Source organism: Theropithecus gelada, chromosome 11 (genome assembly GCF_003255815.1).
Source record: "Theropithecus gelada isolate Dixy chromosome 11, Tgel_1.0, whole genome shotgun sequence".
NCBI lineage: Eukaryota > Metazoa > Chordata > Mammalia > Primates > Cercopithecidae > Theropithecus > Theropithecus gelada.
In genome coordinates this window covers 23,313,019-23,337,644 of record NC_037679.1, presented here as the reverse complement: position 1 = coordinate 23,337,644, position 24,626 = coordinate 23,313,019, and the positions used below count along the sequence as shown (strand labels likewise).

Here is a 24,626-nt window from a genome sequence, read left to right as displayed (position 1 = left end):
TCAACTCTTGAGCTCCAGTGATTCCCCTGCCTCAGCCTCCAGAGTAGCTTTTCAATAGCACTCTTAGCTTTTCAAGCAAATGCTATTGCTGCTTGTCATAGAAAGTGAAGTAGGCTGTTACAGAGAAGATCTAAATGTCCTATCTATTTATTGAGAACTTTTCCCATTTTTATCCAGAATAGAGAACAGAGCACGTTGGAGAGAAGCACATTTCCAGTAGTTCAAACCTAGATGTTTGCTTCACAGAATCTGTGGGCTCTTACCTATAAATGGACATTGTCTCCTGCATAGAAAAATCTTAGTGTAAAATCAATTAATTATGCATTTTTGAGACCTTTATGAAAAAATTATTTTTAAAATGGAAGTGGACTAGGCACAGAGGCTCGTGCTTATAATCCCAGCACTTTGGGAGGCCAAGGCAGGCAGATCACCTTAGGTCAGGAGTTCAAGACCAGCCTGTCCCACATGGTGAAACCCCATCTCTACAAAAATACAAAAATTAGCTGGGTGTGATTGCAGGTGCCTGTAATCCTAGTTACTCAGGAGACTGAGGCACGAGAATTGCTTGAACCCAGGAGGTGGAGGTTGTAGTGAGCGGAGATTGTGCCATTGCACTCCAGCCTGGGTGACAGAGAGAGACTCTGTCTCAACAACAAAAAATAAAATAAAATGGAAGCGGAGAGGGATGTATTTTAACAAATACTGTAACAAAACACTGTTAGCGTTTATGTAGCAATCTATAGTGTAAATAGTTTCTTGGGTTCTGTTGCTGAGCACATTTTTAGTAAGAACTAAAAAAAATAGAAAAATAATTGGGAAACCTAAGAAGAAGAAAAGGAAGATGTCCCAGTGGAGAAAATGAGGGGGAAAAAAAAAAAAAAAAGAAGTCAGTTTAAACTTGCCTTTGGGCCGGGTGCCATGGCTCATGCCTGTAATCCCAGCACTTTGAGAGGCCGAGGCGGGTGATCACTTGTGGTCAGGAGTTCGAGACCAGCCTGGCCAACATGGTGAAACCCTGTCTCTACTAAAAATACAAAAATTAGCCGGGTGTGGTGGCTCATGTCTGTAATCCCAGCTACTCAGGAGGCTGAGGCAGGAGAATCACTTGAACCCAGGAGGTGGAGGTTGCAATGAGTTGAGATCGCACCACTACACTGCAGCCTGGGTGTCAGGGTGAGACTCCCGTTTTGGAAAAAAAAAAAGTATACACACACACACACACACACACACACACATATATGTAGAAACAAAAAAACTTGCCCTTGGTTTTGGGGGATTTATTATACCAACATAGGTAAGCAGTTGTATTTGTCTTCAATTAGGTGAATTATTTTTTTTCCAGATTGATGATTACCCAGAATTTTTGAGCTCGCCAGATGGAGAAATCAGCCAACACATTCGTATCATCTATTCTTCAACTGTTTTGAAAAAAGAGTGTAAAAAGTCAAACGGTGTCAGGAAATTCCTATTTCCATTTCATCATACTAAAGCTAACAACGAGAAAGGTAGGTACTTCCAGTTTGTCTCTGGATCTAAGGCAAAAAAAAAAGTATGTAATATATTTCTTAAAATTGATGCAGGATATTTTGCTCCTTAGTTCAGGTAAAATTCAGGTTCTTATCACACAGCCAGGAAAATTAGGCATGGGGACATGTCGAAAGATGAAAGAGAGTGGGATTTATTAAAAGAAAGCTCTCAGTGGAAAAAAGGGGTCTGGCCAACTGGCTCTCACCTCACAGATTGAATATCAGTCCGCCACACACACGAGCTGAAGAGACCAGGCTCATCCACCCGCACAAGGCTCGAATTCCTGGTGGTTCCAACCCTACTCTCCCAGCGCACATGTGGACCCGCCCAGACAAGGCCCTGGGCAGGTTTCCTTATCTTCCTCCTGCATCTATCATTCTCCAGTCGAAAGAAGTACATCTAAGGCCGGGCGCGGTGGCTCAAGCCTGTAATCCCAGCACTTTGGGAGACCCAGGCGGGCGGATCACGAGGTCAGGACATCCAGACCATCCTGGCTAACACGGTGAAACCCCGTCTCTACTAAAAATGCAAAAAATTAGCCGGGCGAGGTGGCGGGCGCCTGTAGTCCCAGCTACTCGGGAGGCTGAGGCAGGAGAATGGCGTAAACCTGGGAGGCGGAGCTTGCAGTGAGCCGAGATCGCGCCACTGCACTCCAGCCTGGGTGACAGAGCGAGACTCCCTCTCAAAAAAAGAAAAAAAAGAAGTACATCTAGCTGCCATTAGAATAAGGAGAAGAACGAGGAATGATCTTAACTGCTTCCAGCTGACGGGGGCGCTGTTTTGGGAAAATGGCAGTCAGATCTCCCTCTGAGGCCCATCTCAGGGTTCCCTGTAGAAGGGGCCATCCTCTGGTGCTCTGGTTGCATGACTATTTGGAGTTTAACGGCCTGAAAGTGAGAAGAGATAAACTGGCTTATTAGAAAACATGTATCAAAAGGAAATAAGGATGGTAGGTAAGGACAGCTCAAAGATCCTGAGACCTTTTACTAGTTTGCACAGGGAGGGGGGAGCCAAAAGCCTGAGTGGAAAAGAAAACAAAAATAAAAACAAAAAAAACCTTTTACTCTTTTGCTGGCATGTTGGGCTTCTGGGTTCCCTTCCCCTGAGTCCAATCTTAAGTCAACCAGTTTAAGGTTTGGGAAATTAACTTTTTCCAGTTTGGAGGATGTATACAAAGGGAGTATCCCGTAGTACCGAGATACAATACCTATCTGTGAAGGAAGGACAGAGGAGGAAAGAGGAAAGAAAATGACTTTTTTCCCCCAAAGGAATCCTGGGGTTCAGGATGCATTCGAAAGGGGTACAGCTTGAAGATGAATGGCTACTCCTCTATTAATAGAAAGAGGGGAGTGAGGCATCCCACATTCCCATCTCTTCCTAGCAAATACCCAGTGTACATGAGAAGTGAGGCATCCCTCTTTCTTTCTTCCATCCTTATATCCCTGAGTCTCAGGGACCACATCAGGGTGCCATCCATGGGTATCAAAGTGGCTTTCACCAATGTTAACCGGGGAGCCTAGGGGCTGGGAATATATACTCTTACTCATGTACGCCCTATCTCCCCTGCTGTCAGTAGCCATTGAGTTCCTTAGACTTCATTTATGCCATGGATATCAGCATGACCTTTTTTCATGAATTGGGAAGCTTGGCTTAATTGGCAGGAATCAGTCATGATATATATATATATATGAAAAAAAAGCAGATTGTAGCCTGCAGCAGCTTAGGAGAAATGGGTCAGAAATATAAGAGAATATCATAGCTCATGACTGCAAAATACTTGTCCACATTCCGGGAAGATTCATGGTTTGTGCTCTTAAGCAAATACTTACATTTATGACCTGGGAGGAAAATGCCTATTAACCAAGCTTTGCTAACACGTTAATAAAGAGATGACAGCCATCTTCCTATTGAAAACAAAAAAGAATGTTAGAATCTGGACCCCATTTGGTCAGTTCTTATTTAATTTTAATAATCTTATTAACATCCACAGATTTTAACGAAAGTTTATTTTGCCAAGGTTAAGAATGTGCCCATGACACAGCTTCAGAAGGACCTGATGACATGTGCCCAGGGTGATCAGGGTGCAGGTTGATTTTATACAGTTTAGGGAGATCTAATACAGCAGTCAATACATGCAATATTTCCAGTGGTTCAATCTGGAAGGGTGGGAAAACTCAAAGGTGGGGTGAAGCAGGCTTCCTGGTAGTAGGTTGATTTAAACATTTTTTGATTGGCAATTCACTGAAAGAGTTACTATCCATAGAAAGGAATGTATGTCTGGATTATAATAAGGGGTTTTATAGACCAAGGTTTTATCATGCAGATGAAGCTTTCAAGTAGCAGGCTTCAGAGAGAACAGACTGTAAATGTTTCTTACCAGACTTAAGGTCTACATTGATGCTAATGCTTGTTGGCTTTTCCTGAATTCCAAAAGTGAGAGAAGTATAATAAGTCATGTCTGACCCCCACTTCCTAGCATGGCGTGACCTAGTATTTCAGGTTAACTCTGGAATGCCCTTGGCCAACAGTAGGGGTCCATTCAGATGGCTGGGGCTAAATAATTTTATTTTTGGCTTACATGTAGATGCTTAAAAAAAAAAAGGAATTTTATAGCCAAAGGGTGGGGTCAGTGGGTAGAAAATTACTAAAAGGAAACATCAAGAGTGACATGGAATTCTGGCTAAATGGACCTAACAGGATTCTTGCTGAAGACAGGCCAGGGTAATTAGATATCACCTGGGGGATGGTGGAGGATGAGGAAGCTGATCAGATGTAAAGAATGATGATACATGAAGGATGGGGGATTCTGGCTAAACCAACTTATCAGGATTCTTTGCTGAAATTGGACAATACAGAGAAGAACATGGAAGTCCAAAACTCAAGGACTACTTGAGAAATTCAGGGGAGTCTGAGCAGAATTTGGTTAAGGAGATAATCTTTTTCACCACCCAAGACCTGGGATACACACCTGGATGAAAAGATGAACAATCACCTTTAGATCATCTTCATAGAGAGCTCAGCATCTGATGTAAGTGATTTCTCTACTGTGCCCAAGGAGATCTAGAAGAGAATGGGAGGATGAGGATTCAGGGATGCTGGTACTCACCTGGCTCTGCTGGTACTGCCCTGCCTTCATGTTTCACATTTTGGGCTCTTTCTAAGCTTTTTGTGTGAAGACTTTTACAAATCCAAGGACAAATGGATAAAAGTAGAATATTATGTATAGCTCAGTAATACACTGTTTATTTTCATGGTCTATTTTATTTTTGTTAGTTTGTTTATTTTGAGACATGGTCTTGCTCTGTCACCCCGGCTGGCGTGCAGTGGTGCAATCTCAGCTCACTGCAGCCTCAACTTCCTGGGCTCAAGCAGTCCTCGTGCCCCAGCCCCCCAAGTAGCTGGGACCACAGGTGTGTGCCACCATACCTGGCTAGTTTTTTTTGTAGAGACAAGGTTTCACCATGTTTCCCAAGTGGTCTCAGACTCCTGGGCTCAAGCAATGCACCCGCCTCTGCCTCCCAAAGTGCTGGGATTACTTACAGGCATGAGCTACTGAGCCCAGCTTTATATTTTTAGAGATAGGATCTCACTCTGTCATCCAGGCTGGAGTGCAGTGGCACAATTACAGCTCAATGAAGACTTGACTTCCCCTCTCTCAAGTGATTCTCCCACCTCAGCCTCCTGAATAGCTAGGACTGTGAGCACAGGCCATCACAGCTGGCTAATATTTTTTTTACTTTTATTTTTTGTAGAGACAATGTCTTGCTTTGTTGCCCAGGCTGGTCTCAAACTCCTATGCTCAAGCATTTCTCCCATCTTGGCCTCCCAAAGTGCTGAGATTACAAGTGTGAGCCACCATGCCAGGCCTTTATTTTACATATATATATATATATGGTGAAACAATAAAGAATATATATTTGGTCCTTGTGCCTAGTTCCTCACACAAAGCTTCTGAAACATTTAGAATTTAGAATTTCCTGAGTGATAAGAACATTGTTTGTTATTCATAACAAGCTCCTTTCAACAATAGAACACATGCTAATGAGATGAGGTTGAGAGTATGACCCATGAGGAAGTGTGCTACATTCGAAAAGAGCCTCATGAATTTTCTAATTTATTTAAACAAAAATCTGGACAACAGACATGGGAATGGATATTAAGGGTGTGGGATAATGGTGGAAGGAACATAGAGTTGGATCAGGCTGAGTTTATTGATTTGGGCCCACTAAGTAGGGACTCTGCATTTAATGTTGCAGCTTGGGGAGTTAAAAAGGTTCTAATAGTTTATTTGCTTGGTTTGCTGAAATATGGATTAAAAGATGGCCCACCGTGAGTGAACTGGAAATGCCTGATCTCCCTTGATTTAATGTAGGAGAAGGGATCCAAAGGCTTAGGGAGATTGGGATGATGGAGTGGATTAGTCATTTTAGACCCACTCATCCCAGCTGGGAGGGTCCAGAATATATATCCTTGACTAATGCCTTGCAAAATAGATTTGTGAAGGCAGCACCCGTATCTTTGAAGAGCCCTGTAATTGCTCTTCTGTGTATGTCAGATCTAACGGTGGGAACCGCAGTCACTCAACTACAAAATTTAAATACAATGGGAATAATTGGATTCCGAGGTGGCAGTGGCCAAGTGGCAGCACTCAACTGTCAAAGGCAAGGTGGACATAGCTACCGTAATGGACAGCAGAGGCAAAGAAGCAATCAGAATAGTCTGACTCACATAGAGCTGTGGTATTGGCTAATTAATCACAGTGTTCTTACAAAACGAATTGATAGGAAGCCTACTGCATTCTTACTTAATTTATATAAGCAGAAAACTCCTAGGTCAAATGGAAAAAAGACTAATTTGAATTATGAAAACAGAGAATCATGGCCCCTCAATCAATTTCCAGATTTGAGTCAGTTTACAGACCCAGAATCCCTTGAATGAAGGGGAGGCCATGTCCCCTTAAGGAAGGACCCCACTACATTACGAACAATTTATGCAGTGAATCTTTCTCCCATCATTCCCCCAGGAGACCTTTTAGCAGGGTAACTGTGTAGCCTTTTAGCAGGGTAACTGTGAATTTGGGAAAGGGAAATGATCAGACATTTAGGGGACTACTGGACACTGGCTCTGAGCTGACGTTGATTCCAGGGGACCCAAAACATCATTGTGGTCCTCCAGTTAAAGTAGGGGCTTATGGAGGTCAGGTAATTAATGGAGTTTTAGCTCAGGTTCTAGTTACAGTGGGTCCAGTGGGTCCCCGGACTCATCCTGTGGTCATTTCCCCAGTGCCAGAATGCATAATTGGCATAGACATACTTAGTGGCTGGCAGAACCCCCACATTGGCTGGTAGAATGAGGGCTATTATGGTGGGAAAGGCCAAATGGAAGCCATTAGAGCTGCCTCTTCTTAGAAGAATAGTAAATCAAAAACAATATTGCATCCCTGGAGGGATCATGGAGATTAGTGCTACCATCAAGGACTCGAAAGACGCAGGGGTGGTGATTCCCACCACATCCTTGTTCAGCTGTCTCCCATTTGGCCTGTGGAGAAGACAGATGGATCCTGCAGAATGACAGTGGATTATCGTAAGCCTACCCAAGTGGTGACTCCAAGTGCAGCTGCTGTACCAGATGTGTTTTCATTGCTTGAGCAAATTTACACACCTCCTGGTACCTGGTATGCAGCCATTGATTTGGCAAATGCATTTTTCTCCATTCCTGTCCATGGGCTCCTCCTACCTTTAAGTCAACAGTCCAAGAAGGCAGTTACAGTGTTGGCTGGGGTGATTGACCTAGACTATCAAGTCTCGGTCTACTACTGAAATCAGTCTACCACTCCACAATGGAGTTAAGGAAGAGTATGCATGGAATACAGGAGATCCATTAGGGTGTCTCTTAGTGTTACCATGCCCTTTGATTAAAGTCAGTGAGAAACTACAATAAGCCAATTCAGGCAGGACTACAAATGACCCAGACCCTTCGGGAATGAAGGTTTGGGTCACTCCACCAGGAAAAAAACCATGACCTGCTGAGGTGCTTGCTGAAGGCAAAAATAATACAGAATGGGTAGTAGAAGAAGGTAGTCATCAATACCAGCTATGACAACGTGACCAGCTGCAGAAACGAGGACTGTAGTTGTCATGAGTATTTCCTCCTTCTTTCATTAAAAACATGTTTGTGCATGTATATGCTTGTACTAAGACAATATCTTCATTTTATTTCCTTTTTCCTTTAGCATGTGACATAAGATTTATTTACTTCTCATCGGCATTTAGGTATTGTTAACTTTATGAAACAGCATTTGGGTTGGGGATTGTTGCATTTCTGGTTGTGCAAAGGATAGTTGTATTATGCTAGGCATAATTATGACCTTATTATTGTCCTTATTTGAAGATTTGTATGATCTCAGGAGATGTATATGGGCTCAGGTTGACAAGGGATGGACTTGTGATGGTTAATACTGAGTGTCAACTTCATTGGATTGAAGGATAGAAAGTATTGATCCTGGGTGTCTCTGTGAGGGTGTTGCCAGAGGAAATTAACATTTGAGTCAGTGGGCTGGGAAAGGCAGACCTACCTTATTCCGGGTGGGCACAATCTAATCATCTGCCAGCGTAGCTAGAATATAAGCAGGCAGAAAAATGTGAAAACAGAGACTGGTGTAGCCTCCCAGCCTACATCTTTCTCCTGTGCTGGACGCTTCCTGCTGTCAAACATTAGACTCCAAGTTCTTCAGTTTTGGAACTCAGACTGCTCTCCTTGCCGTTCAGCCTGTAGACAGCCTATTGTGGGACCTCATGACCGTGTGAGTTAATACTTAATAAACTCCCATATATATATGGAAGTTATCATATATGTAGAACTGGAAGTTTTCATATCCACCTGGACACACTGGGCTCTCTATATTTATTCCATTAATTCTGTCCCTCTAGAGAACACTGACTAATACAAGCTCACACTTGTAATTCCAGCACTTTGAGAGGCTAAGTGGGGACAATCACTTAAGGCAGGAGTTTGAGACCAGCCTGGGAAACATGGCAAAACCCTGTCTCTTCAAAAAATACAAAAATTAGCTGGGCGTGGTGGTGCACACCTGTAGTCCCAGCTACTCAGGAGGCTGAGGTGGGAGAATCACTTGAGCCTGGGAGGTTGAGGCTATACTGAGCCATGATTGCACTACTGCACTCTAGCCTGGGTGACAGAGGAAGACCCTGTCTGAAAAACAAACAAACAAACGAAAACTAAAAAAACCCTTAACTGACGGGGTTTGAAGAGCTCCCAAGTTGGTGACCACATTAAGTTCTTGGGACAGTGGTACACCAGGAGAGGGCATGGAGGCTTTGCACCCCTCCCCCGATGCCCTGCTCAATGCATCTCTTCCATTTGGCTATTCCTGAAGATAATCCTTTATAATAAACTGGTAATGGTAAATGAAGCACTTTCCTGAGTTCTGTGAGCTGTTCTTGCAAATTATTAAACCCAAGGAGGTGCTTGTAGTAAAGGGGAGGAAAGACTTTTCCTCTACCTTCTTAGGTTTTGTGGCTGTACCTAAGAATTAAACTGAGAAAAGGCAGGTTAACAGGAGATAAGGATACACATTTTATTTGACATTAACACTTTTACATGGCAGGGGAACCTTCATAGAAGAGAAATGAAGACCCAAAGAAGCCGACAGACCTGAGCGCTTACATACCATGTTAACAAAGAATGATAAATTGTAGAGCTGTGACAAGACAAGGCAAAGGGTCTTGGGCTATGCACAGTGAACTGTGGGAAAATGGCTAGGAAATATATGGTGAAAATTAATGGAAGATAAGACTTATTTTAGTGTTTGTACAGATTCATCTCAGTTTCCATGCCTCACTTCTGTTGATAAGAATGTTCTCAAAAAGTAAAGGAAACCAAGATCTGTGCAGGGGTTTCCTCTGTCCATTCCTCCCACCTCACCCTTCAAACCTAAACTTGAGCCTGTTGCTCACTGGGCTAGCATTGCTCTCACCATGGCTCTCAGCAATACTGATGTGCAAAAGCAGATAAAGCATATGATGGCTTTCATTGAACAAGAAGCCAATGAGAAAGCAGAAGGAATAGATGCAAAGGCAGAAGAAGAGTTCAACATAGAGAAAGGTTGGCTTGTGCAAACCCAAAGACTAAAGATTATGGAATATTATGAGAAGAAAGAGAAACAGATTGAGCAGCATAAGAAAATTCAGATGTCCAATTTGATGAATCAAGCAAGACTCAAAGTCCTCAGAGCGAGATGACCTTATCACAGGTTTGTACCAGTTGCTGGAGCCCTGAATGATTGATTGTTGCAGGAAACAAGATTTCCCTCTGGTAAAGGCTGCGATGGAAAAGGTAATCCTTATGTACAAAATTGCCACCAAAAAAGATGTTGATGTCCAAATTGACCAGGAGTCCTGCCTGCTGGAGGACATAGCTGGTGCAGTTGACATATATAATGGTGATCATAAAATAAAGGTTTCCAATACCCTGGAAAGCTGGCTGGATCTCATAGTCCAGCAGATGATGCCAGAAGTCAGGGGGGCTTGTTCAGGGCAAATGCCAACAGGAAGTTTTTGGACTAAGCCTTCGGGAGGTGGAGCTCGTCCTTAGCTCTCCTGCTGTGATGTGGAAGCTTCTGATATTTGAAGAAACACAAATGTCTCTGTAGCTTCCCCTTTACTGCCCCAGTATTGCTCTGTATTTATCAGTGATGCCCCTCTGTCACCAATGCCTTGCCTAATTGTTCACAGTGGTGGAAAGCTTCATGTAATATGATCAGGACTCACCTCCAGGTCATCCGAAAGTAAAAAAAAAAAAAAAAAAAAAAAAAAAAAAGAATGTTCTCCTCTTCCTGGTATAAAGAGGTTGCATTTCTCATGGGAAATTTATGTCCTGGTGTTTTTTTTTTTTTTTCTTTTTTTACAGAATTTTGCTCTGTCACCCAGGCTGGATGGAGCACAGTGGTGTGATCTCAGCTCACTGCAACCTCCACTCCTCAGGTTCAAGTGATTCTTGTGCCTCAGCCTCCTGAGCAGCTGGAATTACAGGCACGCACTACCACACGTGGCTAATTTTTGTATTTTTAGTAGAGTTGGGTTTTTGCCATGTTGGCCAGGCTGGTCTCAAACTGCTGGCTTCAAATCATCCACCTTCCTCAGTCTTCCAAAGTGCTGGGATTACAGGCGTGAGCCACTGTGCCTGGTCTATGTCCTGTTTTAAGGTAGAAAGGTGTAGATCAGAGAGCCCTTCCTACATCTGCTCTCTCTCAAGCACCTTCAGGTCGAAATAACCAATATGCCAAAGTGGCATATTTTGGGTGGCATGTTCTGGTTCACTTCATGGGGAGCCCCTGATTTATAGCTGGTTGGTCAGAAATACATGTGGAAACCTGGGAGTTGCAATTGGCATCTGAAGTTAGGGCAGTCTTGTGGGACTGAGCCCTTAACCTGTGGGGTCTGTGCTACTGCCAAGTAGTGAATGGCAGAATGGAGTTGAATTGTAGTACTCCCCGTTGGTATGTAGAGAATTAGAGAATTGGCTTTGGGTGAAAGAAAAAAAAAATCGCACACTTGGTGTCCGAAGTGAGTAAAAACAGCTCAGATATATCTGTATATCTACATCTGTATAGATATATTGATATATTAGCCTTTTTAAGGTATCCGTCCCTGTAATTGGGAGTTGATGAAAAGCATAGAAGAAGAACATGGACTTTGCATTTTGCTAAGCCCAGGTTTGAATTCTGTTTCTCACATTTCCTGGATGTGTGACCTTCAGCAGGTCACTTAAACTTTGTGAGTCTCAGATTCCTCATCTCCATTACTAGCTTCACAGAGTTGTTGTATTACATGAAATAAGGTGGGCAGGGCAGGGTATACAGCTGGCGGGGGGCGGTGGCGCTGACTTAATGAAGTCAGCCCTTAAGATTGAATCTTTAGCACAGAGGGAGAAGGGAAGGATGAAGGTCCGAGGAGCTGGATAGGCCCTTCTACTTCTGGCATCCAGCTTGTGTAGCTAGGCCAGCCCATTCAGCCCATTCATTGTCCACTAGACTTTATTCTAAGTCAGACTCAGAGCTACAATGTGTGAGAAAACTGTGTGGTGTTTTTACACTTTCATGGATGAGCACCTTTCCATGCTGACACACTGTGGCATGGAAACTATATAATTTGTTATTAGCAGGTTTATCAAATCCCTGGTTGTTCACCAGGTCTCCTGTCACACTAATTAGGGCATCTAACTGGTGTTGGTTGCCTTAAATGCATATTTATCCTTGTCCACAAGCATAATTATTCTTGGCTTTTTTTTCCCCTTCAACATGTATAGGAAAATAAAAACACATAGAAAAATAATGTAGTAAAACAGATTGAAGTTTGATGACATTTAAATTCCTAGAAACACCGGGCGCGGTGGCTCACGCCTGTAATCCCAGCACTTTGGGAGTCCGAGACGGGTGGATCACGAGGTCAGGAGATCGAGACCATCCTGGCTAACACGGTGAAACCCCATCTCTACTAAAAATACAAAAATTAGCCAGGCGCGGTGGCGGGCACCTGTAGTCCCAGCTACACGAGAGGCTGAGGCAGGAGAATGGTGTGAACCCGGTAGGCGGAGCTTGCAGTGAGTGGAGATTGCACCACTGCACTCCAGCCTGGGCGACAGAGCGAGACTCCATCTCAAAATAAATAAATAAATAAATAAATTCCTAGAAAATTTGCAAGTGATGTTAAAATTAGTGAAGAATTTGTCCTGTGCTGATGTGCAGGGCTATTCATAGAATAACACTTGCCCCCACCTGTTCTCTACTTTCATTCCCAAAAGTACCATCTGACACTTGGGTGTGGGGGCTTTTGACAACACAAAACTACCACTGTCACAAGGAGCCCCAGTTACATTACAAGATAGAAAACACTCCCCTTTTCCATTATGTCAACAGTGATGCTGTATGTTTTCTGTTCTTCCAGCTGCTTGTTCCCTGAGTCAGGTATTGCTATGTATATAGGGCCCCAGTGGTTCACCTCAGAGACATTCTGCAATATGTGTCCTAAAGCAAGAGACAGGCCCAAACCTACCCGACCATCTATTTGATAATAGTCATTGCTAGAATCTTTAATATGTTACTAATGATGATGTCATGCCTAGAGCAGCGGCACCCGATAACTACTGAGCACTTAAATAAAGGTAATTATTAGGACTAACTCCAAACCTCTTGGGTAAAAAAGCCTAGGGGATATTTTTGTCATGTGATACAGGTGCCCATGGTCCAATCAACTCGGTCATCTGAACAAAGCAAGCTCAACATTGGAAACCACTTCTAGTAAAAATACTTAGTTTAAATTATCACATTTGTAACAGGATTCCTAATTAGACCCCACTTTTCTGAATATATAGAGGAAAAGATGCTTTTCTTTTTAGTATACATATGTTCTTATATGGGCCACAATTAGCACTTTGAATTGCCAAGGCTGATCTCAAACTTCTGGCCTCAAGCAATCCTCCTGCCTCAGCCTTGTGAAGTGCTTGGATTACAGGTGTGAGCCAACATGCCATACCTGAATTGTACTTTTTACATTTAGATGAAAGAGGATGGTTATTAAACTCTAAATGAACAATGCAGATGGGAACAGAGTGACAGGATTGAACTGTATTAGTAGCAAAAGCTCTTTTTTTTTTTTGTTTTTTGAGATGAAGTCTCACTCTGTCACCCAGGCTGGAGTGCAGTGGTGCAATCTCGTCTCACTGCAACCTCTGCCTCCCAGGTTCGAGCAGTTCTCCCTGCCTCAGCCTCCTGAGTAGCTGGGATTACCGACACCTGCCACCATACCTGGCTAATTTTTGTAGTTTTAATAGAGACGGGGTTTCTCTATTTGGCCAGGCTGGTCTCGAACGCCTTGGCCTCCCAAAGTGCTGGGATTATAGGCATGAGCCACTATGCCTGGCCACAAAAGCTCTTGAATGGATTGGTTTATTAACCACTTAGTTTCAGTTTCAGGTACATTCTAAAATAGCATTACCTTTTGGTAATGATGGAGATGTTCCATATCTTGTCTAATCATGTCTAATACAGTAGCTATTGGCCACCTGTGGCCATTGGGCTTTTCAAATGTGGCTAGTGCTGCTGAATAACTGAATTTAAGTTTACATTTAAATAGACACAGGTAACTAGTGTTTTCAAATATTCACTGCAGCTCTAGAAAAACAGAAAAGACCTTACAGGCTTTAGTGGTACGTTTTGAAATATTGGCATAAAATTAAATAGACAAATCCCCAAACAGATTGAAACATAGTTTAACAAAATCTAAACTGAACCAAAGTTTAGTAATACCATAAAAGCCTTTATAAAATGTCTTTTCTATTATTCTAGAGCTGCGGTGAATATTGGCTCTCCATATTCGTGAGTTCCACGTTCATAGATTCAGCCAACAGAAGACAGAAATCATACTAAAAAAGAATTGAATCTGTGCTGTACATGTACAGACCTTTTTCTTGTCATTATTCCCTAAACAATACAGTATAACTATTTACATGACATTTTTTGTTGTAGTTAGTATTATAAATAATCTAGAGATTATTGAAAGTATATGGGAGGGTATGCATAGGTTGTATGAAAATACTGTACCATTTTCTATCAGGCACTTGAGCATACTCAGATTTTGGTTTCCAGGGGAGATCCTAGAACCAATTTTCCATGGATACTGAGGGACAACTGTATGTATGTGTGTGTAATTTTTAAAAATAAATATAAAACCTAGAGATTTTCTAAAACCAGTGATGTGGGGCAAAAGTAAAAGCACAAGAAACTGATGAATCTCTCAGGTTTCACGGATAGTTTTTACATATGAAAGCTTGACAATCTTCCCCACAGGAATGGGACTTTATGAATGTAACTGAACCTCTTGCAACAGAGAAAGCAGATGTCTCATTCTTGTAGTGTCCCTTCTAAAAAATGGTCCTCAGCTGGCCCGTACTACCAAGCATTCCATAAGATATGCATCATGCTAAATGACTGAAGGAATTCATAACCAAGCCACTGAAGAAGGGTGTCAATTGCTACATGCACACTAGACAATACAGCAGCAGATGACCCTGCACTCAGGCTCTCTTGTCATTATTGCCTTACACCTGCCAGACTCTGGTCCTTGGTGTCCGGGAGACCAGACTTTCCACCAAGTACAGAAACAGATTGAACTATACTTTATTTCTGGATGGAGAGCACAGATGATCCTAATTCTCCAGACCATTGTTACAAAGTGAAATTTAAAGCTAACATAGGCCGGGCACGGTGGCTCACACCTGGAATCCCAGCACGTTAGGAGGCCAAGCCGGGCGGATCACTTGAGGTCAGGAGTTTGAGACCAGCCTGGCCAAAGTGGTGAAACCCTGTCTCTACTAAAAATACAAAAATTAGCCGGGCATGGTGGTGGGCGTCTGTAATCCCAGCTACTCAGGAGGCTGAGGTAGGAGGATTGCTTGAGCTCGGGAGGCAGAGGCCACAGTGAACCGAGATTGTGTCACTGCACTCCAGCCTGGGCGACAGAGTGAGACTCTGTCTCAATAAACAAACAAACAAACAAATAAAAATAAATAAATAATTAAAATAAAGCCAACATAGAAAGAGGCAGGGACGTGAAGACTAAAGTTGTTTTTTCTCAATTTTTTAATGACCTTGCACAAAAAAGAGAGAATTCAAGTTTGGTTAGTGAATTGGATGGAATGAGGTTTAAGAGACAACTTAAGACTGTTACAGGATGATTGTGCAGGTAACACTAACATCCTAACAGATAAGCCTTGGTGATCTCGTCCTTTCCAGCATGCCAGCAGTGATGTGCTCTAGATTTCCTGCTCTCCTCCAGGCTGCTTGCTCCCTGGGTTGGTATTGCTGTATCACCAGGACCAAATGGTTTACCTCCTAGACATTCTGTAATTTGTGATCTGAAGCAGGAGATGGGCTCAAACCTGTCTGATTGATGAGTCATAAGTGCTTCCACTTAATTCCAGCAATGTACAAAGGCATTATTTGCATCACATTTAGTACTATTATTTGTGAAATGCCTACTTTTACAAGTGATTGTGTTGATTGGGGTCTTAAAGTTTCTTAAATTCCAAATAGAAAAAACTGATTCTGCCTATCTTGATGTCAAGGGGAATTTGTTGGGAGATTTTGGAGTCTCCTAGAGAATCAAAAGGGAAACAAAAGAGCCAAATAGTGGAAGGCCAGGAACCCAGGTGCCTGTTCCACAGCCTGAGCAGCCTGGCCAGGACCTCCTCCTAGGGTCCAGCCAGCTCCAAAGACTTCTAGACCTGTCTCTCAAGAACAAATGTCACAAATCCGGGGCAAGACATTGATTGGCCCAGACTGGATCAGCAGTCCACCTCTAGACCCATCAGCTATGGCTAGGGCAGGAGTGGATCTAGGTTTTATGGGGACTGAAACTCACACAATTTGGAGAGCGCCCCCCTTGAAATAACTAAGATGTCTGTTTTACATTGTACAAATACAATGCTCACAGCACTCCAAAGAAATCAGGACAGAAGAAATTACAAACACAAAGTGCCTACAGCCACTCTCAAGAGAGGAAGTGAGATGGAAGAAAAATCAAAGTGGGAAGAAGAGCCTGTGGTCTTAAATTGTTGTGGTTGAAGAGGTGGATTATTCTCTTTGCAATTCTTATAAAAACATTTGGCCATGTTAACACAGTTTTAGGGTCTCTCCTAAGACTTTGGAAGGAACTCATGCACTGAGGGGCACTGAAACTTTTTTTTTTTTTTTTTTTTTTGAGATAGAGTCTCACTCTTTTGTCCAGGCTGAAGTGCAGTGGTGCAGTCTTGGGTCACTGCAACCTCTGCCTCCCAGGTTCAAGCGATTCTCCTGTCTCAGCCTCCTGAGTAGATGGGACTACAGGCACACACTACCACGCCTGGCTATTTTTGTGTTTTTAGTAGAAACTGGGTTTCACCATGTTGGCCAGGCTGGTCTCAAACTCCAGTGATCCGTCTGCCTCAGCCTCCCAAAATGCTGTAGTTACAAGTGTGAGCCACCGCACCCGGCCAGGGGCACTGAAACTTAAGCATCATTTGTTTCATGGAAGGAGCAAAGTCTTTTTTTTTTTTTTTTTTAATTTAAGGATGAGGACCCTCATGGTAACTATAGGAAGAGAGCAATTCTTCAAAAAAGGGAGAGGTTGGAAAGACAGAATAACAGCAGACCACTGTCTTATCCTGCACCTGCTGCTATAACAAAATACCTTAGACTAGGTAATTTATAAACAACAGAAATTTATTTCTCACAGTTCTGGAGGCTGGAAGTCCAAGATCTAGTCACCAGCAGACTCAGTGTCTGGTGAGGGCTGCCCTCTGCTTCAGAGATGGAAACTTCTTGCTGCATCCTCACATGGCAGAAGGAAGAAATCCTTTGTCCTCACATGATGGGAGGGGCAGTGGGACTAGGGCACTCCCATCAACCTTTTATAAGGGTACTAATCCTGTTTATGAGGGCAGAAACCTAGTGACTTAATCACTTCCAAAAAGGCCCTACCTTTTACATTTTATTTTTATTTGTTATTTTTGAGACAGGGTCTTCTCTGTTACCCAGGCTAGAGTGCAGTGGTGTGATCATAGCTCACTGCATCCTCAACCACCTAGGCTCAAGCGATCCTCCATCCTCAGCCTCCCAAGTAGCTGGGACTACGGGTGCACACTACCACACTCAGTTAATATTTCTATTTTTTGTAGAGATGACATCTCACTATGTTGCCCTGGCTGGTCTTGAACTCATGAGCTTAAGTTATCCTCCCACTTCAGCCTCCTAAAATGTTGGTATTACAGGTGTGAGCCACTGTGCTTGTCTAAGGACATGTTCATGTCAAGCCAAAGTTCTTTTTTTTTTTTTTTAGTCGCCCAGGCTGGAGTGCAATGGCGCGATCTCGGCTCACTGCAAGCTCCGCCTCCCGGGTTCACGCCATTCTCCTGCCTCAGCCTCCCGAGTAGCTGGGACTACAGGCGCCCGCCACCACGCCCGGCTAATTTTTTGCATTTTTAGTAGAGACGGGGTTTCACCGTGTTAGCCAGGATGGTCTCGATCTCCTGACCTCGTGATCCGCCCGCCTCGGCCTCCCAAAGTGCTGGGATTACAGGCGTGAGCCACCGCGCCCGGCCGCCAAAGTTCTTTTTGCTCCATCATGCTACCCAGCTTACAATTTTGGACTTACAATTTTTGTGAGGATTTATGAACAGTCATTCAATCAGTATGTGTGACTAGGTCTTCTTCATAATCTCAATCAAATTATTTAATTAATGACCAAATAACTATTTTTTTTAAGTCAAGGAAGAAAAGAATGGCCTTGCCTTTTGGAGAATCAAAGAGCCCAGAAGCCTGAATGAATCTCTTCTCAGGTGAGATTGTTGTTTGGAGTATGTGTTTAACTTGCTAATCAAAACGTTTTTACATTGCAACTTGTTTTTCTTAATTTTTTTTCTCTACTAATGGCTTTGGACTGAGTTCTGTTAAACTTATGTATGCAATAAGGAAGAAAGTATTTTTGAGAGAACTTTTTCTCGATTCAAATCAGTTAAATAGTATAGTTTTTCTAATTTTCTATATATTACTGAACATATAGATGTCACAATATAAATAATTCATTAAAATTAAATTCAAAAACATCTGTTGAAGTCTAGTTCTGTGTAGGATACTATGTTAGACCCTATGATGGATACAAAGATGAGTAAGTCATAGATCCTGCCCTTGAGAAGCCAATTCTAACCAAGATATACAGCATTTGCACAAATAAAGAAAATGCATAGTCCACATGCTCAGTGTCCTTAATGCGTCTGAGCAATTTGCAAAGAGATTTAAAGAGGAGACAGATGATATTCAGTTGTGGGGAGATGTCAAGATGCCTGGTGACAGTTGGTAAAGGAATAGGGTGCCTGGAGATGGGAACACTGCAGTTGGAGAAACAGTGGAAGAGGAGATCCAGGCAGGAAAGATATGCAACATATGTTAGCCCCGTGGGATTGAAAATAGGACCTGAAAATGAAATGGGGCCCATACTTTGGAGGATCTTAAAAGTCCAGATGAAGACTTTACATTTCATTTCACAGGATATGAAAAAAACTATTGAAAGTTTTGACCATGAGAATGATATAAAAACCATTACTACAGAAAAATAATCCGATGATTGTGCTTAAAATGGATTGAAGTGGGGAAAGACCAGAGATTGGTGGAAAGTCATTAGAATGTGAACTGGGGTAGTGGTAGCAAGAATAAAGAAAATGGGATGGATGGAAGAGACATTTCATAGGCAGAATCCACAGTACTAACATTTAGTTGAAACAGGAGAGATGGAAAGAGAAACTACTGTGGTTTCCAGCTGGGGTGACTGAATAATGATGCCCTTCAAAGAAATAAGGATGTCAGAAGGGATTACGCTCAAGTACTGGTTTAAATAGGTTAAGCTTGAGGTCCTACTGGGCTTATCTGGCGGAGAAGTTCATCTGGCAGTTGAAATTTCAGTCTGGAAGGTGGGAAGGAAGTCTGGGAAAATTTAAAAAGGAGGAAAAGGAATCGTGGTTTGTTTTTGTTTTTGTTTTTTTGAGACTGAGTCTTGCTCTGTCACCCAGGCTGGAGTGCAGTGGTGTGATCTCTGCTCACTGCAACCTCTGCCTCCCAGGTTCAAGCAATTTTCCTGCTTCAGTTTCCTGAGTATCTGCGATCACAGGCGCCCACCACCATGCCTGTCTAATTTTTTGTATTTTTAATAGAGATGGGGTTTTGCCATGTTGACAGGGCTGATACTGAACTCTTGACCTCAAGTGATCTGCTGACCTTAGCCTCCCAGTGTTGGGATTACAGCGTGAGCCACCGCACCTGGACAAAAAAAAAAAAAAGGAGTTTCTTAAGTTGCATAAAGTTGCATAAGTTAAAGTATGATGCTGTTTTTTTTTTCTTTTCTTTCTTTCTTTTTTTTTTTTTTTTTTTGAGATGGAGTCTTGCACTGACGCCCAGGCTGGAGTGCAGTGGCTCGATTTCGGCTCACTGCAACCTCTGCCTCCCGGGTTCAACTGATTCTCCTGCCTCAGCCTCGCGAGTAGCTGGGATTACAGGTGCCCGCCACCATGCCCAGCTGCTTTTTGTATTGTAAGTACAGATAGGGCTTCACCACATTGGCCAGGCAGACCTCGAACTCCTGACCTCGTGATTCGTCCGCCTTGACCTCCCAAAGCGCTTGGATTACAGGCGTGAGCCACCGTGCCTGGCCAAAGTGTGATACTGTTATACACTTTCTCTATTTAGATATTAGAAGGGATTGTAGGATTCTGGGAGCTGCCAGTCAAGGGATATAGAGGCATAGGGAAAATTAATAGGAATTGGATCCTAGAAAGACAGGTCATAGCAAGGGGAAATATCCAGATTAGAAAAGCATTGCAAAATGCTGTTCAGAAAAAGCGAACTCCTACCTGGGGATATTCACAAACCCGTGGTGGGCCATGCTGTGTTTCTTAGCTCGCTGGGGAGGGACCTTTTCTCACTGCCCTTTCTGTCATTCTCACCCTGTCTCCCAGTTTGAGCAAGAGGACCTATGAGTTCTCTTCCAAACCTAAATTTCATTATTAATTTAACTTCCTTTCTTACAAAAAAAAAAAGCTTAGGAAGTTTCTTTTTCCTAAACACATTGCAAATTTGCTTTGTAGAATTTTAACCTTAGGGCCAATTATTCTGGATAAGAAAATTGTTGGACAGTGGCCACAGTAACTAATGTTCTTAAAGATGCTTAAGTTCAAGATTAAGGAGTTAGCTATAGTGTTCCTGTCAGAGTTCTCAGGGCGTTGGAGGGTCTGATTATATTTGAAGGTAAACATCAAAAAATTTACCAAGACAGAGTTGTCTAATGTGTTCTATTTAGCATTGCAAACCATAGCTTAAAATGCGCATGGAGACCCCTTTAAAATGCTGGCACTGGAGAAGGAACCAACAGCCTGTGTAGCTGAATTCCTTTCACCAGATTTCTCAAGGGGTGCTGCTGGCATTTGCGTGGTACCATTTGTACTTGTGCAGAATGGGGCCACACACTGTGAAACTTCAGCTTCCCTGGCTTTTGTCCACTAAGTGCCAGTAATGCTCCCCATTTATTGTGGCAACTAAAAAACACCACTACATATTTTCTTTTTAAAAAATGTTACTTTATTTATGTTAAGTTCTGAGATATGTGTGCAGGAGGTGCAGATTTGTTACATAGGTAAATACGTGCCATAGTCACCATGCATTTTCATGGAACTACCTGGCTACTTCCAGCTCTCAACACACTTGTCAAATGGTCAAGATTTGTTTCCATTTCTCCCATTCTGTGCTCTTTCTCCCTTCTCTGTGCTGTCCTCTCTCTAGCCTTCCCTAGTATCTCAGTCTGTTTTCTGTTGTATATAACAGAATACCTGAAACTGGTTAATTTATAAGGAAAAGAATGTATTTCTAACAGTTATGGACACTGAGAAGGCCAAGGTCAAGGAGCTGTATCTGCTGAGAGCCTTCTTGCTGGTGGGGACACTCAGCAGAGTTCCTAGGCTGTGCAGGACATCACATGGCGAGAGGACTGGGCATGCAAGCTCAAGTTGTCTGTCTACTTCTTCTTATAAAGCCAGTTCCATCCCCATGATAACACATTAACCCACTTATCCATGAATTGATTCATGCATTTATGAGGGCAGAACCCTCACTACCCAGTCACCTCTTAAAGGCCCCACCTCTCAATACTGCCATACTGGGGATTAAACTTCAATGTAAGTTTTGGAGGAGACAAATATTCAAACCACACCACCTAGCAAGCATCCTTGCTCTTCCTGTAAATTTTATGTTTGGGTTTTTACTGATAACACATTGTGATAATTCATTCCTTCCTTCCTTCCTTCCTTCCTTCCTTCCTTCCTTCCTTCCTTCCTTCCTTCCTTCCTTCCTTCCTTTCTTCCTTCCTTCCTTCCTCTCTCTTTCTTTTCTTTCTTTCTTTCTTTGGCGGAGTCTAGCTTTGTCGCCTAGGCTGGAGTGCAGTGGCTCGATCTCGGCTCACCACAACCTCTGCCTCCCGGGTTCAAGCGATTCTCCTGCCTCAGCCTCCTGACTAGCTGGGATTGCAGGCACCCGCCACCACACCCGGCTAATTTTTTTGTATTTTTGGTAGAGACGGGGTTTCACCTGTTTGTCAGGCTGGTCTTGAACTCCCGGTCTTGTAATCCACCTGCCTCGGCTGGTGGTGGTCCCAAGTGCTGGGATTACCAGCGTGAGTCACCGTGCCCGGCACATTGTGATAATTTAATAATACAGATTTAAAATGGTTATTCCTTTGGTGGGATTTCCATTTTAGCAGGCATGAAAGCCAGCAGCTCCAGGAAAAAAGTTCTATTTGGAGAATTTTGTTGTAACAGCTTTACTGAGGTATGATTGGCACACAATAAACTGTGCATATATGTTTTATCATATCTATCTCCCCATGAAACCATTACCACAATCAGTATGTATCACCCCCCTCGTCTCTACACTGTGCCCTGGAGACTTTTTTCAAGGCAGTAAACTGGGGCAATCGTTAGGTCTCACCTTGATTATTTCCCATCTACCAGGGCTCATTGTCTTTCATTGCCTGGTGTCTAGTGTCCTGAAGTCTATTTTTGCATATATTTTATCCAATTTTTGGTTGTTTCAGGTGGGAGGGTATATAGGGTCCCATCTTGGCTGGAGGCAGAAAAAACTAGTAAAATTTTAGGTTTATACCCATGTATAAAGAAGAGGATTTGGACTGGTGTTAGATCCTTCCTGGAGTCAGTGATGGTTCTGGAATTTCTATAAAAAAGATCTTTGGAGCAGCAATAGGGGAGGTTAGGGAATTCATTTACCTAGACTGTATGTCTATGTGGGGTAGATTGAAACTCTTTTTTCTTTAGCAGGCACAAATACATTGCTTTTATGTGGCATAGATATTTATTTGTACTGGCTCACTCAGGGGAAGACTATTGGAGATCCCAGGGAGTGGGGGCACTAAAGTCTCCCCTTCTTTTGGCTTTTGCCTTTGGGAGCCTGCTGTTTCAGGCCAACTCGTCAATTTCATTTCCAGATTATATTAATGAAGATAATCCCGAAGTTCAGAAGGACCTCGATTATCAAAGATTCATGTATGCGTACTATTCTGCCTTTTCTACAAAGACAAAACCACACACTTTTAGAAAACTTTCTTAACAAAGTTAAATATCCCATACAAGGTTAGTTAGAGAAGTCAATTGAATATGAGATCTCATTTGCCCCCAGCAGTCCTTCTGTGTAAAGTTAAATAGACTGTAGGGGCTTGAATTTGCTTACCAGAAAGTTAGAATCTAGGATACTCATTGCTGCTGCTTCTTTTCTTCCTCTTCTTCTTTTATTTCTTTTTTGAGACAGGTTCTGACTGCCTAGGCTGGAGTACAGCGGTGAGATTATGGCTCACTAAAGCCTCGACCTCCTAGGTAGCTGGGATTACAGGCGTGCGCCACTATGCCCAGCTCCACTGCTGCTGCTTAATGTGGTGTTACTGCTTTGAGATTAGTCTACACTCTTAATATATGCTGACTAGGCGATGCGAGAACTTAGCCTAGATCTTCTGGGGTGTGGAAATAAAGCTGACTTGGAATAATGGGAAAAGTTCATGTTTATTTCTATTTTGGCCACATATAAGAATCTCCCAAGGGCTCATGGAGAGTACAGACTCCTAGACTCTACTCCAGGCTGTTGAATCCTCAGCTTTAGGGACAGGGTTCAGTTGTCTGTTTTTGGTAGCTACCTAGATGATTCTGTTAGCTAGCTACCAAGGTTTGAGAATTGCTGGCCTAAATAATCTACAACGACATCAATCTTCCCCTGGAGTATTGGAACTCCTGAGTTCATAATTTGTATCTAACTCACCCATCAACTTCTATCTCCACAGCTAAAACCCCACTATCATCTCTCATCACTTCTGCAACATCTGTAACTACACCCTCCACCTCCATTCTCAGCAGCTGCCTGCCTCTGCCTGAATCCATTATCCACCTTAAAGCCAAAATGATCTTTTCCAAATGTTCCTTTCTTGCTTAAAACCTTTCAGTGGTATTCCACGGCACAGCAAATAAACCTTTTAACACATTTAGACATCCCTGCAAGACCTGGCCATTGCCTGCCACTCCAGCTTGATCTCTTACTTCTCTCACTCATCTCAATAGAGCACTGCAAACTCTTTCCAGCTCAGACCTTTGAATTTCTTACCCCTCTTAACATTGCTTTTCACATGGCTCACTCTTTCTCATCCTTCAGATCTTAGCTTAAATGTCTGCATCCCAGAGAGGTCTTGCTTGATCACCTAGTTTGAAGTATGCCACCCGTCAACACACACAGGTTTTCTTTATCAAACTGCTTTGTTGATTTCATTGCACTTTCATAAGTTATAACTACATGTGCATTGCTTACTGTCTGTCTTCCCACTAGAATGCAAGCTCCATGAGAGCTGGGACCTAGATATTCTTGTGCACTGATATATTCCTAGTGTTGGCCCAGTGCTTGGTACATACTAGGTGCTTAATATTTGTTGAATGAATAATCATATTCTTTATAATGTAGCCTGGCTTGCATAATATTGGCTTGTGGGAGTGCGATTTGCTCTAAATCCATGTAATAATAAACCATGTTTGGGCAGAGTTGATGTATTTCCAATATTGCCCTGAAGAATGTGACTTATGAGCTTCTCGGGGGAGGGCTCTGCTTTGTAGCAGGGCACTGAGTGAAATTCTTAACATGGTCTCTGTAATTGGAAGGATTGAGGGAGGGGCAGTTCTAGGAATAGGCAGCCACATGCTCCCAGACTGAAGTCTTCATTTCAGCATGTAATTCTCCACATTTCTAGGATACTTTGAGAGTTCCATTGTTTTCCTCCAAATTAGAAAAATAAAAGAGGTTTTTAGTTCATGTTTGCAGCTGAGCGTGATGGCTCACGCCTGTAATACCAGCACTTTGGGAGGCCAAGGTGGGTAGACTGTTTGAGCGCAAGCAACATGGAGAAACCCCATCTCTCAAAAAAAAAAAAAAAAAAAAAAAAAAAAAAAAAAAAAAAAAA

At 42.7% G+C, this 24,626-nt stretch overlaps 1 protein-coding gene and 2 pseudogenes across 2 annotated transcripts in view; 2 read left to right on the top strand and 1 right to left on the bottom strand.

The window, feature by feature from the left end:
* Positions 1-2,365, bottom strand: part of LOC112635535 — a 42,812-nt pseudogene extending 40,447 nt beyond the window's left edge.
* C11H12orf56 (chromosome 11 C12orf56 homolog) overlaps positions 1-24,626 on the top strand; it is a 109,144-nt gene that overhangs the window by 33,734 nt on the left and 50,784 nt on the right. For both annotated transcript variants that reach the window (XM_025403723.1, XM_025403722.1), the window contains exons 2-3: positions 1,343-1,505; positions 17,847-17,919. In XM_025403723.1, the coding sequence (XP_025259508.1) occupies positions 1,343-1,505; positions 17,847-17,919 (236 nt within the window). The remainder of the gene's footprint in view (positions 1-1,342; positions 1,506-17,846; positions 17,920-24,626) is intronic.
* Positions 9,438-10,112, top strand: LOC112635534 (annotated as a pseudogene).